Genomic DNA, 20,451 nt, shown 5'->3' with positions numbered 1-20,451 from the left:
TGTAGATAAGTTTATCTGTCAAAACCTTTCATAGTCAATATTAACATTTTGAATTTGAGATGATCTCCTTTCAGGTAGACAAAATAAATAATAAATTAATTACATTTTACATTATTTCATAACAATTATCAATGTTTTAATGTAATTTAAAATAATGTAATGGAAACTTGGTTTTATGATATTGGATATAAAAATATGATATAATTATAGAAGTTTTATTCTTGTCAGTTATTTCTTCTTATATAAAATACTTTTTCTAAAAAAATCAAATAGTTCAATTCAATGTTTTGAAGAAAATTCCTATTTATATTCCTAGATTATTTTTAATACAATAGACCCACTTCACTTATTGTAATCGTAGATACTATTATCGGTCATTTAATAATATCAAAATTAGCAGGTTTCAAAACAGTCAAAATATGCTTATTAAACTTAGATTGTAATCAGAGTTATTATTTTCTTCTGGTAAATAGGCATTTTTAAGCTTTATTTCTGAATTTTCTGTTTCAACTTGTGACTAATGCACAATTTTTTCATCAGCTATCATTAACACCCTTAATTAACCAGTATTTTAAATGTTAATTGAAGACTGAACATAAAAATGGGTGCAAGTATCAGTTTTTTCTAAGTTAATTTTTTTCTGAAAAAGAATGTATGCTCCAATGTCAATAAATGGGGAAGAAAGTGCTAGAGCCATTAATTTAATTCTTAGCTTTTCTTATAAATAGCATTGACTCTTTGTCAATGCTACGTGTGTTTTGTAAGTAAGGCTGAATATACTGACAGGTGCCAGCTGATTATTTGTTTCTTCAGCTTAATTAATGTTGACATAATAATACTGCTATTATTTGAAATGTATTGTAAAAAAATAATTTTATGGTATTGTAGATTAGTTGAAATGATTGTTGGTGCTAGGAATGTTAAACAGTATCAAGTTACTGTTACAACAAGAACAAACATGACTTTTTTTGATATTAAGGCAACAGCCAACTCAAACATCAACATAAGTAAATTTAACATATATCTAATAGCATTAGATTCAGATCAGTGTGGGAAAATCCTTGTCATGTAAGAATTAAAAGGGATAAATAAACTGGGAAATTGGGAGATTACAAATTTTTTGAAGAATGGAGTAATTATTCGTAAAATTAAAACAACTGAATTTCCATTACTTGACATTTACAGCCAAATTTCTAAGGATTAAACACATGACATAATGCAAATGCTTCCTTACCTAGACAATGATATTCAATAACAGTTTTCCTGGACATATTACAGGAGTCATCAGCATAAAATCTTACGACAGAAAGATGACCGTCTATATGGGATATTTAGCTTTATTAAACAAAACAAATGTGGACTTACATCTTTTTGTAATCTTCAATTCTCATTTTTTCTTTAAATGAAGAACTTTGTTCAAAAGTATATTTTTTGTCATATTCCTGTTATAAATAGCTTATATTGCATACAAAATATTTCTGTAGTTTTCATATATATCATTTTTAAATATTAAAATATGTTTTCTTGAAGTTTTGTTTTGGCCTGTATATTTTTTTTATGTTCAGTCTTCAAGTGTTTAATGATTATTTGCCTGTGATTTAGTAATTTAAATTAACGTAAAATTAAAATTAAATTAAAATTTAAATAATTTAAATTAAAGTAATTTAAATTGTTAGCATTTCTTACTTTAATTGGGCTGCAGTTTGAAAAAATTTTAGTCCTATAAATTCCCACTGTCATCCACCATCTGTTCTTCCTTAATCTCAAGAACACAGATAGATGAAAGATGAGACCAGATATAGAAACCTTAGGGGCAGGATTCCTGAATTCACTATATATAAATTTCTGATGCAAACTGGAAGTCATGTTATTTCAATTCAAAAATTTTTTCCTGAAAGCAGTTAATAGATGACCTGCACAACTTCATTGTTAAAGGAAAAGTATGATGTACAGAGACAAGCCACTACTAATTTGAGGTGGAGACCATATATTTTAAACTAGCTGTACCCGGCCATGCATTGCTGTGGCTCAAAATGTATCTATTATAAATGTATAACACTCCTCACAGGAGGGAATTTCAAAAAATCTCTTTTTAGTGTATATTCTGTTGACGTACCCTATTAAAACGCAATCAAAAATGCAAAAAAATTGCATCTAAAATAGTATAAATAGAAGCAGAGTTATTCACGGTAAGCCTTAATCCTGTCCATCTCCGCCCAGTGGGGGGAATTTCGACATGTATATTATATAAAAACACATGCGTATTCAAATGCAATGTTTTGCCAAAATTTCAAAGGAATCGGTAGGAACAAACGAACATGACATTTTTATTTATATAGATAGATAGAAGAGATCTGCTTTAGTTCGTCCTCACAGAAAAGCATAATGCCTCACAGAAAAGCAAACTTAGGTTGTCGTACTCACAGAGTTAGCACCATCTGTTGGACACAAAAGCTTTAATCCTAGATGATATCTTTAAAAAAAAAATTTGTTTATATTCAAATATTTTTGCCTGATGATTGCCAACAGATTTGGCTGAAAACGTTTGCTTTTTATTAAATTTTTCTCAGCAAATTAAGGTGTTGTGTGTGTGTGTGTTTTGTTTTTTTTTTTTTTTGATTTACATACTGCTGAGTGATTGTACCTCAATGATATCTTTTAATTTATATGAATGTTTAATGGAATAATATACAGCCTATGTCCACTCTGAAGGTCCATTCTAAATATTGGTGAAAGAATTTTTGAAATCAAATGAGTAGTTTCGAAGATTACTTCCTACATACAAACTTACAAACTTTACCTCTTTATAATATTAATATAGATTAAATAAGTTAAAAATATGATTAAAAATTGCAGCTTGGCATTGTGATGATGTCACAATAAATAATTGCTCATTATACACTAGCTGTTTTTAAATACTATCAGGCAAACAGACTGGATGAATTTATTAAGTAAATTATAATAATAATAATAATAATCAACATCATCATCATCATATCTTTCTGTTTAAACTGTCTTTAGTTTTAGTATGTGTTTTATATCAATGAAGTGATGATTTAAGACGGTGTTTTCCGACCTGTGTGCTGAGAGTACCTCAGGTGTGTCATAGAAATATTTGAGATGCCAGGGAAAAAGGGGGTATTCCCTAAAGATCGTTTAATCAGCAACGGTTTGGCAAAAACTGCTCACGTTGTCACTGGATGGCTTAATACGACTGGATGGGTCTTAACACATTCGAGTGGGGAGTGTGATGGGTAGGTCGATAGTGTGCCTGTTATTTGAGTAATGACAGGTAGTCAGGTTTAACAAATGTGACAAAAGTTTAATATAACTATAATATATATTACAAACACTACGAATTACGCAATCATAAACACTTCACTCATGCGGTGCATTCCCATTCTATCTACATTAGACAGAGCATTTACAACTGTTCTACCCAAAATACCCGACATCGTCCTTGATTTCTCCTGGAGGAGTATATGACATCCTAAGGTGAGCTGTGGTCTATGGCTTCCTTTGTCATATGGCAGTTCTAGCTGGTATTCTCTATGGCTGGGTCCATGTGCTCTGTGGTCACCTTGGATCTGTCGCTGGAATATGGCAAGATGGGTATCTGCCTCTAGGGATGTGTCAATGCTGTATGGAGAGGGTGGTGACTGGTGGGTAGAGCTTCTTCCATGCTCTGGGCTGGTCCACCTTGTATGGCATATGGTGATGTCCATCTGACTACGGTGAGTCTGGAGATGTCCACCTGTAAGGTCTCAGGGATGGCTGCCCTGATACCTGAGTCCCAGCTTCCTTTAGCCTCCTTAGGCCTGGGAAAACCCATCAGGTGATTGGATGTTTGGAGATGAAGTTGCAGGTAAGAGGTCATAGGTGACGCTAAACTGTCGTTTAAATGGAGCTGATAATACCATATTTGGTTTGAGACAAGATTCATCTTGTTTACTTGTTTGAAGGTTGACTTTCTCCTCCTTTAACAAATAGGTTGTTATAATTTAACACCAGATTGTTATAATTCTTTAGCAGTTGTTGATGAAAAGGGTGTCATTTAAAGCATTTTCGATGTGATGTTTTCTTAATGATTGTGATGGAGAAATAGGCTAAAAATTTCCTTAAATTAGGGCAAAATCAGGTCTGCCATCTCACATATTAAATACTTTTTATAATTTTGAATAAGCTCTTTTAAAATTTCATTTCATTTATATTTTATCTTCTTACTGCCGGCCAACCAAAGGGAGGAGGATGTATTCACTAAAATGGCCAATTGTTGCAAATTTTGTGGTATCAGCATACCTCCTCATTAAAGTTACATGCATCTATGCATATACTGGCATTCCAACTCTTTGGAGCTTCTATAAATGTTGTGATTCACCAGCTTAATGACTGATACTAGCTCTTTATGTATTTATTTAAATAGTCTGTATTTTTATAGTATACAGTGNTACTCTCACCTAACAAAAAAAACAGACGCAAAACTTAACGAGTGCCTACCCGACAGTCTCGCGAATACATAAAAGAATTCTTTTGTCATAAAAATAATAGGCTGGAATTATAAGGGAGAGTTTTAAAGTTCGGAGGAATACTATCCGATCGTTATATACCGGCTTGAGCGTCGATGTCAACGTCTCCCACACTCCGAAAAGTTTCGAATTGTTGCCCGAAGACAAGGAAAGTCCAATTGGTATTCGTTATTTTATGTCACTTCTTGTTTGTTCTGTGGGATGTTCGTTATCCGATCATGTGTTCGTTGTCCGAACATAAAAATCTTTTGCGAAAGTGTTCGTTATTTGATTTGTTCATTGTCCGATCTGTTCGTTAACCGATCACCCACTGTATTTGTAAAATTAAGTTTCTGTCTTGGTAAGTTTAATTCATTTATTATCAAAATTTTAAAAATCAACCATAATTTATTTTAAATTTTAAACATTTTTATTTTAAAAATTATGGTATTATAGGAAGCTTATTAAATTCAAAGTGTGTTGCTAATTGAAAAATGTTGAGAAACACTGCTTTAAGACATTTCTTGACATATCCACTTTATTCAGTATGCTTCTAACATGGAATGCTATTTCATGTTTATTCCATGCTTCTTACATTCCATGTTAGAAGCATGTCCCCATATTTGTGTCTTCGTGTGAAGCCAAAACTGAAATATCTGTGCTGTGGAGCTGTTTGTTTTCCTAGAAAATACCTACTTACCAGTGTTATCACCCGTCCGGTTTTCACCTGGACATTCCGGGAATTGACTCACTGTCTGGGTGAACTATTAATTTTGTCCAGGAATATCGTGCGCAACCTGTCGACCTTTTTTTTTTTTTTTTGCTTGTACAATTCATATACGTACACGTCTCCAATATCCAATAGAGCTAAGTCATCTGTAATTGTTTTCTCTTAATTTACTTATTAATGTTATTCCTACCCAAGTCTCCCTAGTTCCTAACTGAATCGGCATGCACTGCACATTATTCTTCGCATTGCAAAATGACATTGCGCGTGCATCAGGAACTTCTGTTCGAACAAACCTCACCTGCTGTCTGGGTCAGCGATTTTGAAAAGGTGGCAACGCTACTACTTACAATAAACAGATTCAACATGTTATTTAATACAATAAATTTTTTTTGTCATATCTTAAATTTTAGTTTTAAAGTTTCACACATTTGTGTAAAAACTTTTTGGTTACATATTCATGAATTAGATGTATTGATAATTTGATGTAAATTATGGCTGTAATATAAAATAATGTTAAATTTTAATATTTAGCAGTAACTATAAGATTAAATGATAATCTAGTTTGTCCTGTTATGACAAACTAGATTATCATTTAATGTAATGTGCTGTTTTGTAAGGGGACAAGTTAGTTTGCATCATAGAAACAGAAATACAATTACCCTATTCAATGTAACAACAAGAAAAACAACTGAAATATAAAAAATAGTAAAGCAACATGGCTGGCGCTATTTACATTTAACAAATGAAAATATAACAGCAAAAAAGGAGGACAAAAGCAAGGCATTTGCCTGTGTGAAAAAGTCGTATTTATATTTTTATTTGTTAAAAACAACTGTCTCTCAGTGTTAGAATGACTTTAAAGACATAAACTCGCTAGTATTTTTGACTATGTTTTATTGTCTTCAGTCAAGGCAGTCTGCTTAAAGATTAAATACCTCACATATCTTTCCATCTGACTATTCCATTTAAATAACTTGATTTGAAATATTATAAAATCATCATTATATCAGAATTCCTTATTCATGTAAGATATTCTACAATGGAAGTAAAATCTCATTCAATCCACTTATAATTGGTTGCTGTTTAATTAAAATTTATATGAAATTTTAAATATTTAATAATGTAAGATCTTATAGAAACTTTACATTGTGTTAAGTATCAAACTCATTATTTTAATTTTCATGTTATGAATTATAGCTTCTTTGCTTTAATCTCTGGATTTTTCTTATATTGAACTGAATAATTGTTCACATAAGTGATGCCAAAGTCAAAGATTAATAAACTAAATGTCTCATTTCATTGTTTTAATAGAGTATATAATTTTAAATAAAAGTTTTGTTTTAGGAATTATACATCACTTTATGGGAGTTTAATGCCAATAAATAAATCTTGAAAATGTCTTCGATAAATGAAATCAGTTCTACCAGTGAATCATCATCATCATCTTCAGAAAGTGATAGTGATAATGAGCTATGCCAACAAGAAAATTCATTATCTCAAAATGGACTCAAAAGACCACTTGCAATTCGAAAAGATGGGATGGGTGAGTTACGTTTATCTTATTAAAATAACTACTATGCATATGTAGCTAGAACTATTTAATTTTTGAATTTTCTTATTCTTATAAAATTAGAATCATATAATTAATTTAATTATCTTATAAGTATTAATTAAAGCATCATTACAATCTAGATCTTAATTAGCCAATATACATTGTTAAAATAAGAAAATAATTTGTATAATTTATTTTATATATCAGCGGTTTTTCAACATTGCTAGTTGACTCTCTTTTAAAATTAGATTTAATTCTTTGCCCTTTTTATACTGATACAGAATAAATTACAAATAGGATGGAAAAATCTCAGATTTATATATCAATTTCCAAACAACACCTTGTAATCTATTGACCCCTTGGATTGCTAACCAACCAAGTTGGGAACTCCTTGTATATGAAATAAGAATAATTATAATAATAGAGATTATTTTCTAAAATACAAGTAAAAAAAACAATGTTTTAGAAGGTAGAATTTTTAAAAATCTTTACAAGACAATTTGTAGTTTTATATAGGAAATATAAAATAATACATTCAAAAAGTAATATGAAGAAATAAGAGTGAAAGCTCTTATTTTTTCATATACATTTTCCTGTTTGCTATTACTTTTTTTAAAATTTATTCTTTATTTTAATTACAATTTTATTTTACTGAAGAGTGATTAAAAACCATTATTATATTAGAAATGAGTACTGAAAAATTGAGTTAAAATTTATTATACTCTTTTTAAACTAAGTAATAAACTAATGATAACTTATTGCATACTTCAGATTTGTCATGCTGGTATATTTTTATTTTAATAAAATAAATTATTTAAAAATGTTCAAGAATTTAATTTTAAAATATATATATATTTTTTCAAATGCTTTAGAAGTTTTACAGAAATATTAAAAACTAAAACATTTAATTAATTGTAAAATGTTGTTGATTTTTTAAAATAATAAAATGATTTGTATTTATAGCAGTGTGTGAACGATGTGGAAATATTGGTGTGAAACATGCTTTCTACTCAAAGACAAAACGTTACTGTAGTTTAGCATGTTCTAGGGGTTTACCTAAAGCAACAGGAGGAAAGGTATTTTGTAATATATTACATTTTAAAAAAATAAATTTAAATATTCTACAATGATTTTTAAATATTATTTAAATTTAGACCTCCACTCAAATGAAAACTACTAAAAGACCAATTTCACAATCTACTTTAAAGAAAAGTTCTCATTTAAAGAAATCCAAACAAGGTGAAATAATTAAGTTTTTACATAGATTAAGAATTTTGTTAATGTTATGCATTGCTTTACTTTTTTTTTATAATATATTATGACTAGCAGATAAGTCCAGTGTTGCTCAGGCAAAAAGTAACGATAGCAAAGATTAAGATTATTACATTACAGCCAATCTTACCCATTTTCACAGAATGCAAGAATTAGGTTCCCCTGTTTCCAGACTAATTAGAAAATTTTTAGATGAGTCTAAAAATATGTTTGATTTCTCGCAAAAATGCAAAATAAACTACATCTGCACCTGTAAATCTTGCACGTTGTTTTCTCTTAACACTTCCATTGTTGAAGTCTTAATCCTGTCCTTTTCCCCACGGGGGATTTTAAAAAATCCCTTCTTAGTGTGTGTTCTCGTGATGTACCCTAACTGTGTACCAAATTTCAAGTTTCAACTTCTAACTTCACTGAAATGCTCACGATGAAATGCTTGTATACTCACGCGCCACCTATCGTAGGATAAATGTACTATGCCAGAAACCTTCGCAGGAGTGTATTAAACAACTTCCCAAAGTTTCACGGCAATCAGATAAATGGTGTAGTAATGCATGAAGGACAGACAGACATACTTTCGTTTTTATATATGTAAATATTTTTTTGTATATAGATACAAGTATAATTTTTGTTAAAACCTAATATAATATAAAGGTTGGTTGGTTGGTTAATTTTTATTGGCACAAAAGCCATGCAGGCTATACTGCGCCACGACACATGGTACAATTCAGGGTAGAAAATAAATAGGGGAACATATATACACATAAATGAAACATCACAGTTTAACCATTAAAAAGCCAATGGTAATATAAATATAAAATCTAGAATATAATAAATAAATAAACAACAACAAAAATAAGTAAACAACAACAAAAAATATATACAATAATTTAAATATGCAACTCAAAGTAAATAAAACTGTACAATAAATAAATCATTAGATTTCCTATACATATTAATGACTTTTAGAAAGTCCAGTATATTATCCAGATTTGGCCTCTGGCCCAAAATGTCTGGCAGGAGATCTGAAAGTCATCCACATACAAAGATTGTTTCACACTAGGGGAAAGACAGTTAGCTATGCTATTAATTTTAATTAGGAACAGAGTCACACTCAAAATAGAGCCTTGAGGAACACCTTCTTGTTGCGTGAAAGGCCTAGATAAAGTGTTGCCCATCCTGACTTGGAATCTTCGATTCTCTAAGAAGTTTTTTATGAAAATTGGCAAATTACCCCGCAATCTGAAATGGTCCAGATCACGGAGTATCCCATATCGCCAACAGCAATCATAGGCCTTCTCTATATCAAAAAACACAGACACTAAGTGCTGTCGTCTAACAAACGCTTCGCGTATACATGTTTCAAGGTTTACTAAGTTATCAGTGGTACTTCTGTTCCTACGAAAACCACTCTGATGTGGTGAAAAGTATTCATTTTTCTCTAAGAGATACATCAGATGTCTGTTTTCCATCCTCTCAAAGAGTTTACACAGGCAACTTGTCAGAGAGATTGGTCTGTAATTTGAGGGATTCTTGTGGTCTTTACCAGGCTTCGGAATGGGAATAATGATCGATAGCCTCCAAGAGTCAGGAAAAGTATGTTCTGTCCATATTCTGTTAAACAGACACAGCAGATTATAAAGGGAATTGTTTGACAGATTTTTAATCATGCTGTAGTGGATTTTATTCGGGCCTACAGCACTATTCCCTGAGCGAGAGATTGCTGTATGTAATTCAATTCTAGTGAATGGCACATTATATTCCTTATTAGATGAAGAGTGGAAATTTAAATATAATATAAACCTACATTGACTGATTACTCTAATAATATTCTAATAAAGAAAGAGGGGCTGCCTACTTTTGCAAACTTAGCCCACTAGGAAGAAAAGGGGGTAAAGAAAAGGTTGAAGGAAAGGTTCTGAAGGGAGAAGTACAGTATAAAGGAAAAGGGTTAAAAGTAAAGGTGAAAAAAGTTCTTAGGACCTCAGAGCATTGCATTGGAAATTAATAATAACCAAAATTACCACAGTTGCAAAACTGTTATACAATTACAAGAAAATGTCCGGTTACAGTAGTATGCAAAACTCGTAGGTAGTTAACAATCTTGATCACTGCAAGGTTACAATAATATTAAAAACTGATTACAATTTTAATACACAGAGAATGTAAATATTAGCTTACATGATATAATAATACAGTAGAGCATCGATTATCCGAATGCCAATCAACTGAAACGTTGGTTAACCGAAAGCGTTCCAGTCAGGCTGTGTTGTGCTGAATCGAACATTTTTGATACTAGATTAACTTCTAAAGTATAATATTTTTTTGTTTTTATATTTTTCAATATATTTATTTTGTTTGTACAAAATAAAGAAATAATTTTTAACGATACAATAGCCACGATGATTATTATAAAAATTTTCGTTAGGCTTAACATCAACGAAAATTCAACGTGAAGTGACACGCAACGGAGAAAAATTTAAACATGGGATATATTAATATACTGTTATTGGGATATACTAATGCTGATAATACCATATTTGGTTTGAGACAAGATTCATCTTGTTTACTTGTTTGAAGGTTGACTTTCTCCTCCTTTAACAAATAGGTTGTTATAATTTAANTATTTATTTTGTTTGTACAAAATAAAGAAATAATTTTTAACGATACAATAGCCACGATGATTATTATAAAAATTTTCGTTAGGCTTAACATCAACGAAAATTCAACGTGAAGTGACACGCAACGGAGAAAAATTTAAACATGGGATATATTAATATACTGTTATTGGGATATACTAATATGCTATATTAATAATGTATTTTTTTGTACATAATCTGTTATCCAAAAAATCAATTTTCTGAACAACCCCAGTCCCCAATTGATTCAGATAATTGATGCTTTACTGTACTGATTACAATTTCTATTTGCGGAGAAGGTAAGTGATTTAAGTTATTTACAAGTTCCCTGACAATTGATAAGTTAACATGCCAAACATATATAACTGACATGAGGATGAATATGCCTTTCTAATTACAGTAACTTGAACTTAGAAATGTTGATTAATGTTTTTAACAGGTTCACTGGCATATGATATGTTAACATGTCGAACATTGCCAACATTAGACTGTAATTCACTGAATCATTTACAGTACAAAACATAGAATAACGTTTGTAAATAAAAAAAAAACATAATAATGTTACTTGAGGTCCCAATACATATTAATAGAAATACATTTTTTTTTTTAAATCTAGAATCTAAAACTAAACTAATAGTAGACAACTAAACTATGTACAGAAGTATTCTACAATACGATCAATAGCTGATAACATCACTTTTCTGTTGTTTCTCTGTCTTCCTGGTCATCTTGTTTGTTTTTGTTTTCATTCTGAAGAATTTTTTCTTTCCTGTAGAAGTCTGGCAGAAGAGCCCTGGTGCTTTCAATAAATCTTTCAAAACACTTCTAGAGATTTTTCTTGTCAAAAATGTTTTGTAGTGTTGGTGGCCAATTAAGTCTTTCTTGAATATTCCCTATAGAATGGAATGCGTTGTTCTTCATATCATTTACAGTAGAATATAAAATATATGGCATCTCCTTCACTGTTATTGTTGCACTGGCATTTATTAGCGTTTCTCTTCTTAAACTGGTAGTAGAGGTAGGCCATAAAATTACCGTGCCCCGTTAAATATTGTGTGGTTTTTGGATCTAGGTTTGTAGTAATTTGACTGATTACTGACTTATTCATTCACTCATTCACTGACATGAAATGTTTGATAAGAAACAACTTCCTACAGAAAAATGAAATAGTGCATTTGAAAGGTGTTGAATATGTTTCAATAACAATCTGAAATCTCAAATCATTTTAGGTTCTATGAGATCTCATAGTTTGACTCAGTGCTTCATAGAATGCTACAATGTCCATTGGACGATTAATTTAAGTGCCATGTGTCTAATTTTAATTTATTATAAATTTTCTCAAATATGCAAATTCAGACATGCATGGAACCTTTAAAAATAGAAAAATTAATTTAATTACAAATTTGTTGTTTTGAAACCGTGTTGTACTAAAATTTTTTTAAATGTGTTAAACACAAGATCCTGTTATTAATCAATCACGTGGCTTCTTTTTCATCTTTATTTAATTGATACGGTATTTCTACGTGTTAATGCTTTTGGCCCCTCATCAGTCAACATTAACCACAATATGGCACTTGTACACTATAAGTTTGCATATCACAAACCCGAAGAATGAGGTGGTTACACGGACATTATAAAATTCCAGTACATTGTTAATTATATTCCTTTCTCCTATCAGAGACGATGAATGTACATTGCTAAGTTCATTTAGATGCTTTTGTTGGTACATTTACGTTGGTACAAAGTTTCATAAAATTTTTGCACAAAAATTCAACCAAAAGTGGAACAAACTATAAGTTTGTTCCACTTTTGGTTGAACTTGGACTTAGCACTATCAGGTAGTGTTTCTATATTTGTTGCAAACAGTCAGAAACACTACCTGATAGTGCTAAGTCCAAGTTCAACTAAAAAGTGGAACAAACTATACTGGAGAATTTTTGTGCAAAAATAAAATTACAAATAAATACATAGATAAATAATGAAAAAATAAATAACGTAAATAAAAATAAGTTCTACTTGGAACTACAAGTTAACACAAATGACTCATCAAGGACTAAAATTATACTGTGATGGAGCATGCTAGATTCTTCCATAAAGTCTAGAAGATCAGTAAAGCCACTGGCAGAAGGATTCCTTCTGTAGTGACATTCTGTTAACTCGGCATCATCATGCCAATTTACCGAATATGTCAACTTATCAGATAATGGAATTTTTTCTGGTTCTTTTTGATTTACTGGATGCAATTTTACATATCTTTGCATGCAACTGTACAAATCCACTGTTTACATGTCATTCCAATTTTTCAGATTATTACTACCCTTGGTTAGTTTGAAACAAGAATACTCTAACTAGAATCTCACTTTGTACTTTGTAGACTTTTAACTGTATCTACTTTATATTCTGTATACAGTAGACCCTCCATAACACTGGTTCCTATAGTTCAGATTCCTATATCACGGTAAAAAAATTGCGACAGTATTCGTACAAACACGCTAAAAAAACTCTTATAATTCGGTAAAATGTCATCGCCGACTCGTGTTGCAACAGGATTGGTCGAATCTAGACCAATAGCAGATATTGCACAAACCGTTGAGTTTAAACGAGCAGTAGACCTACTAAAAACCATTTATTATTTAACGGCCATAAAAATTATATTTATATTAATGATGTCTCCAAAGTTCAGTGAATTTTTCGCAAAAAAAATAATTTATCAGAAAGCATGCGAGCGCCATTCGATGACAAGCGCCACGACGAAAACAAGCTTAAGCAATGGTGCCGTCGAACGGTGCACACTCAGTAAGTAATCCTACAATTTTTTGTTCATAGCATAGTTTATATGGATTATTCCCAAAAAATTATACGTATTTTGGAAATGTTGAGTCGAATTAGTCTAGAATCGATTAATTTTATAGAAGAAACCTTTCAAACAGCCGTAGTCTGTAAACTGCATATGTGCCGAGCTGTGATTGGCTGTACTCGTAGAAAATGGATTCATAAAAACCGTAACATATCTACCGTGTTATAGGGGGGTCGACTGTATTTTACGTATTAAAAGCAAAATGTTTCATCCTGCCAACCAAAACCAAAACTAACACTTTACAAAAAGTGCTATAAACAGAAACTCAACTCTGACTGCCTGGATGAAATATAATCAAATCCATCAAGACAGATAAATACTTTATCCACACTTTCTGAAATATTGTTTTTAGTTGATTTGATTTTAATTTAAATTTTAGTTTTGATTTCAGTTTCTGTTTCATTATAAAGGACAAAGTTTTAAATTTTTTGAATTTTAATTTAATTTTAAATTTAGTTGTTATTTTTAGTTTTAATTAACTGGCTACTGGTTATGTATAAATACAGATGAATACCCTAGTGCACTGATACTCCCCCCAAGATGATCTGGACATGCTGGCTTATCAAATTTGCCAGCATACCAGATGCCATGTTAACTGAATTTTACTGTATCTATAAGCTACTGCATAATGATAAGGATCCTCCCAACTCCAGTGACATTCTCGGAGTATACATTATTTCTCTTGGACAAGAGAGATGATCTTCAATACATGGAGACTACATTAAGATTTTTGGATGCTAAACTGAAGGAGTATAAGTATAACATCTGGAAGTCTGAGCTAGTCAGTCCTTGCTGCTTACACTCTTTCCAATTCAGTCGTTGGTTGTTGTGATTATTAGAAGTATTAGAAATAGACATCACATACATTATGTGGTAGTTCTATACATTTACAAATATATGCAATTATTATTCTATCAGTTATAAGGATACCAATGTCTCTCTGTGGCATGGAGATTCTGCTTTGAGTTGGCATAACAGAAATCGGCTCCATACATCTACAGGATACTCATTTTATACAATATTTACCTATTTTTGTATACATTTGTCTTATTATTTATGGATTTTTGAGGTTATATTGTATTTTTGACAAGACTATGTCTTGTTCATAAAATCGTACTGCCCGATGCTCTTACCAGCATAGAGGTATGAAGGAGTACATGTCGAGAGTTGATATTTGGCACAGAGTATTAGGTGCCCAAATCATTTGCGCATAAAAAAATCCAGACTCATAGGTAATCAGGGGACCAAGAATCGAGTCAAAATAAAATACAAAATGGCAAACCTCTTCCACAAACAGGCAAAACAGCCACCTCACTCCACTGAAGTCAGGTATGGGAGAGTACCACCCACAGTCATTCTAAGAAGTGAACTCTGATCTTAAGACTGAACACGTAGTTTCTTCTATGTTAAAATATGTTAAATAAAATTTGTAATCTAATTTTGTAAATTTGGGAATGCTTCGAATATGACATTAAAACAGTTTTATGTCGTTACAAGTGGGTTTTTTTTAACATTATCTAGTATAGTAAAATTGTAGGACTGATAAAAATTTGATGTTACATTCGGGTTGTCGTTACATTTGATGACATTATAATTGAGTTAAACTGTATATTGTTTGTGCAAAATAAAAAAATAATTTTGGACGATACAGTAGCCACGATTATTTTTTTCAAAAATGGAAACTTTTCGTTACACATTGACAAAAATTCAACCCAGGCCGACACATAGCGGAGAGAAATTTTGAAATTAGATAGGTTAATTTCATTGAAGATGCACCGTAGGTGATCTCATAGTTGTGGCTGGCGAAGTTTGAACGATCGTGCCCAAAAGCAACGATATCAAAGAAGATAGGTGAATGAGAACGAGTCCTGCCTTGAGCATCAAAGTGATTCCATCTCTGAGACATAGTCTTGTCCCAAATATGGTTTTGCCATTTTACTTGTTAGAAGTATTGTGTTTATGTTGTTTATTTTCTATCATTTATTCACTTATTTAATTTTACATTTATTTTTATTTACATTATTTATTTTTTCTATGTATTTATTTGTAATTTTATTTTATTTTATTATTTTAATTTTTAATTTAAATCAACCAGCATTCCATTTTTGAGAAATTATCTGTTATATTCTAATTTTGCTAAGTTTGATTTTGTCTTATACCTGAGGATGGTCTTTAAAAAGACCAAAAACATTAATTACAAATGTTTTTGGTCTTTTTAAAGACCATCCTCAGGTATAAGACAAAATCAAACTTAGCAAAATTAGAATATAACAGATAATTTCTCAAAAATGGAATGCTGGTTGATTTAAATTAAAAATTAAAATAATAAAATAAAATAAAATTACAAATAAATACATAGAAAAAATAAATAATGTAAATAAAAATAAATGTAATTAATTTCTAAAAAATAAAAATATCACGAATATCCAAAAAAAGATATCTTGCTTTCATTTTTTTTTCCATTGGTCACACCACTGACAGTCCAAAATGAGAATTCTCACACATGGAGACCTTTCGTTTGAGGCTCTGCTTCTGCAATAGAATGCAAATAGAAACAGCATTTTCTGGTAATTTTGTCAATATCACAATATAATACATAAAGTAAATATTGTTGTCCAAGTTTTAAATTTATAATTAAATTATTTTTGCTATTTTTAAAGGTTTCATGAGTGTCTGAATTAACTTACTCCATATTATATTAAATAACTGTATTTATTTCATGTTATAGATGATTATTCTTTATTAGATTTTAATTAAAATATTGTTTATAGTTATTTAAATAATATATATGTAACTGATATTGCGTAAAAATTATTTAAAAAACTACACCATTGAATGGCATTGTAAAACATTGTTTTGGGGAGAGTCCCTAGTATTATATTAATATGAATGTATTCAAAATTATATTTCAGGATGTACAAGGTGTATCAGAATGACGTTTTAAAATTTTGGGAAATTGTAGAGGATGAAATTTTGAACGTTTTGATATAAGCAACCCATAGATGGAAATGTGATATAAAGTTTCTACAGTGGTAGGAAGTGCTTCACTTTGGTAGCTACCCTTTTGTCCATTGCCGTCATGTTATTGTTCTTGACTTTTTCCTCTGGGGTTATGTAAAGTCCCTTGTGTATGCAACACTTGTAGGAACAGTTAATGAGCTTACGAAGTGCATTTTTACAACATTTAATACCATCAGAGGGAAGCGTGGCATCTTACAGAGAGTCGGACAAAACATGGTTCGTTGTTGCATGTTATGTAACAAAGCTCCACCAGCTTTGTTACATAACGTATTGAATAATATTGAATACATAACTCATATTGAACATTTACTCTAAAGTAGTGCAGCCACTGATTCGATGTACAGTTTGATTGTACTGTACTGTTTTGTCAATAAAACTTGTCATAAATATTGTATTCTGCTGTTTCATTCAGCATAATGACTGCAAAGTGCTGTAGAAACTTTTTAGAACATTTTTAGAACACAAAAAGCTTCCTTATCTGGTTTAGTTTTTAATTAAACTGTTAATAATAATAGAAGCAAATATTTTAGTTTTAACTATTAGTTTTGTTGCTGTATTTTTGTTCTTTAATAAACTAATCACAGTAATTAAGTATTATAATGATTTACTTTTATTTATTTATTATATATGTGAAACATTTCATGTTTTAGCTAGTCTTGTTATTTTCCATTTTGTTTTCACACAGTTATAATTGATTTTTAATCAACAATATATGATTGAATCATTATATTTAAACTAAATATTTTGATATAATTAGAATTTCTACTGTGCGTAATTATTTTTGATGATATATATATTTTTTATTTTTAGATTTAGCAGGATCTTTTGATTGGAAACCATTTTTAGATAGGCCTGATTTTAGTGCTGCACCAGTTTCATGCTTTAAACATGTATGTCTGTTTATAATTTATTTTTTATTTATTTTTTTTTTAAATTGCTTATTTGATTTTTAAAATTAGAGTAGAATTTTTTTATAATATGATGATGATATGAAGAGGAATATTTCAATTTTTTTTATTATAAATTAGGAATAAATAATTCCCTTAATTAATAATCATTAAAATTCATGTATAACTAAAAATTTTAAACTTTTGTCAAAATAAACATTAAAAGAAATAGTTTTTTTACAATAAACTTTAAATATATCAATTTTAAATAACTTTAAAAACCTTCAGAATCATATACAAATTTTTTATTTTGGTGATGATGATATTGAAAACAATAAAATAGTACATTACATCAAATGATTCTGGAAAACTGATGAAGTTATCGATTTTCTAGAATTATTTGACTTGATTTGCTAAGTAATTAATTAAAATTTGGTGATATTTTTTAATGTATTAATTAATAAAAGGAAATTTTTTGTATTGCATAACTAGTTGATAAATCTGTTAATTGTGATGTTAAGTTAAATTATTTTATTTAAATTCTAATTTCTGAAATCAAAGAAATGAAACTAAAGATACAATATATTTCCATATAATTAATGTACAATTACTGCCACAAATGTCATTTTGTTCAATATTTTCAAATGGTGTTGATGCATCTATTTCAAATTATATTTTACTTGCTCAAACTTAATTATAATTATGAAGTATTCAAAATAATGTTTAAAAAATTATATATATAACAGTTTAAATAGTAAATATGTAATTCATTTGGCTATAAATTTATATAGTTTAATTCTTCAAGTAATTAAAAACATTTTGTTTGTTAGATCAACTTTATTTATGATGGGCACATATATGGGCACAAAGCATATATTGTCTTAAAATTTATTACTCTTTAGTTTTCCTGAAAAAATTTCTTAACATTTTTTTTATCTTGGACTCTAAGATGAGATTTTGCAAACATAAATCTGAAAACTTAGTAAGTTGATGAATATTATATATTTATTTAATAAACTAATATAGTATTTGAGAATGAAAAGACATTCCTTTACTGGCAATAAAGTATGACATGAAAAACTGATTAGAGTGAAGGAATATATGCATGATCTTCAGAAAGCATCTCCATCGTATTTTTTTTAATGTAGATAATATTGTCTGAATGAATCACAAAATTAAAAATGTTTTTAATGGAATATCAAAGTCTCGGCTCTATAGTGTTACATTTCACTTCAATTTCATTATTATATATCTGTTTCCATGAAGGTTTCTGTGTGTATGTAGTGACTGATTTTCTAAACATTTTATTAAATATTTCTACAAAGTTTTTAATTGAGTTTTAAAAATAAATCAAATAAAAATTTACAGCATACATATCATTAAATTATACTGTTTATTAAAACAATGTATGCTGAATAAATTTTTTAAATTTTAATATAAACAAACAGATACTAATAAAAATATTAGTAAAATTCANTGAAACTAAAGATACAATATATTTCCATATAATTAATGTACAATTACTGCCACAAATGTCATTTTGTTCAATATTTTCAAATGGTGTTGATGCATCTATTTCAAATTATATTTTACTTGCTCAAACTTAATTATAATTATGAAGTATTCAAAATAATGTTTAAAAAATTATATATATAACAGTTTAAATAGTAAATATGTAATTCATTTGGCTATAAATTTATATAGTTTAATTCTTCAAGTAATTAAAAACATTTTGTTTGTTAGATCAACTTTATTTATGATGGGCACATATATGGGCACAAAGCATATATTGTCTTAAAATTTATTACTCTTTAGTTTTCCTGAAAAAATTTCTTAACATTTTTTTTATCTTGGACTCTAAGATGAGATTTTGCAAACATAAATCTGAAAACTTAGTAAGTTGATGAATATTATATATTTATTTAATAAACTAATATAGTATTTGAGAATGAAAAGACATTCCTTTACTGGCAATAAAGTATGACATGAAAAACTGATTAGAGTGAAGGAATATATGCATGATCTTCAGAAAGCATCTCCATCGTATTTTTTTTAATGTAGATAATATTGTCTGAATGAATCACAAAATTAAAAATGTTTTTAATGGAATATCAAAGTCTCGGCTCTATAGTGTTACATTTCACTTCAATTTCATTATTATATATCTGTTTCCATGAAGGTTTCTGTGTGTATGTAGTGACTGATTTTCTAAACATTTTATTAAATATTTCTACAAAGTTTTTAATTGAGTTTTAAAAATAAATCAAATAAAAATTTACAGCATACATATCATTAAATTATACTGTTTATTAAAACAATGTATGCTGAATAAATTTTTTAAATTTTAATATAAACAAACAGATACTAATAAAAATATTAGTAAAATTCAAAATATTATCTAAATGCAAATAAAAAATTTATTATTAAATGTATCAAAAATCAAAAACTAATATTTTGTTGCATGTAAATTATATGTTTTTATTATTTTATATTAAAACTAGCAGATGATCCCAGCGTTGCTTGGATAAAAAATAACAACAGCAAAGATTAAGATTATCATATTATTCTGTACTTTTAACCATTCTAATGTATTATGTTATAGTATTTGATTTACAAAGGTTATCTTATGTAAGAGTTTATCACACTGAGTGCCCAATCTAACACATTTAAAAATTTTTTAAAATTGTGTACCATAGAGGAATAAAGACTTTTTAAAACATGTTAGATTGATCATTTGGTGTGATAAATTCTTACGTAAGATAGCCTTTATATTTATATAGCTGATCTTACCCATTTTCATCAGGTGCAAGAATTTAGGACTTTTCCACTGAGGGTAATTAGAAAATTTTTAGATGGGTCTAAAAATATGTTCGATTTCCCATAAAACGCTAAAAACCACATCTAAAATAGTAGAGTAGAAGCCGAGTTCTTCAGGGTAATCCTTAAACCTCCGCTCTCTCCCATGCAGGAGAATTTCCAAAAATTTCTTTT

General features: G+C 29.3%; 1 protein-coding gene across 7 annotated transcripts in view; it reads left to right on the top strand.

Annotated features, from left to right (window-relative positions):
- LOC111638591 (MBT domain-containing protein 1-like) overlaps positions 1 to 20,451 on the top strand; it is a 130,706-nt gene that overhangs the window by 21,651 nt on the left and 88,604 nt on the right. For 6 of the 7 annotated variants that reach the window (XM_023384327.1, XM_023384322.1, XM_023384326.1 and 3 more), the window contains exons 2-5: positions 6,580 to 6,778; positions 7,751 to 7,863; positions 7,942 to 8,026; positions 17,384 to 17,463. In XM_023384327.1, the coding sequence (XP_023240095.1) occupies positions 6,631 to 6,778; positions 7,751 to 7,863; positions 7,942 to 8,026; positions 17,384 to 17,463 (426 nt within the window). In that variant the 5' untranslated portion in view covers positions 6,580 to 6,630. The remainder of the gene's footprint in view (positions 1 to 6,579; positions 6,779 to 7,750; positions 7,864 to 7,941; positions 8,027 to 17,383; positions 17,464 to 20,451) is intronic. The other variant, XM_023384325.1, reaches the window with a different exon arrangement.

This window comes from Centruroides sculpturatus, unplaced genomic scaffold (assembly GCF_000671375.1).
Source record: "Centruroides sculpturatus isolate CEXI.00-Female unplaced genomic scaffold, Cexi_2.0 scaffold1182, whole genome shotgun sequence".
Taxonomy (NCBI): domain Eukaryota; kingdom Metazoa; phylum Arthropoda; class Arachnida; order Scorpiones; family Buthidae; genus Centruroides; species Centruroides sculpturatus.
The sequence above is the reverse complement of the archived record's forward strand: the minus strand, read 5'-3'. Positions and strand labels throughout refer to the sequence as shown.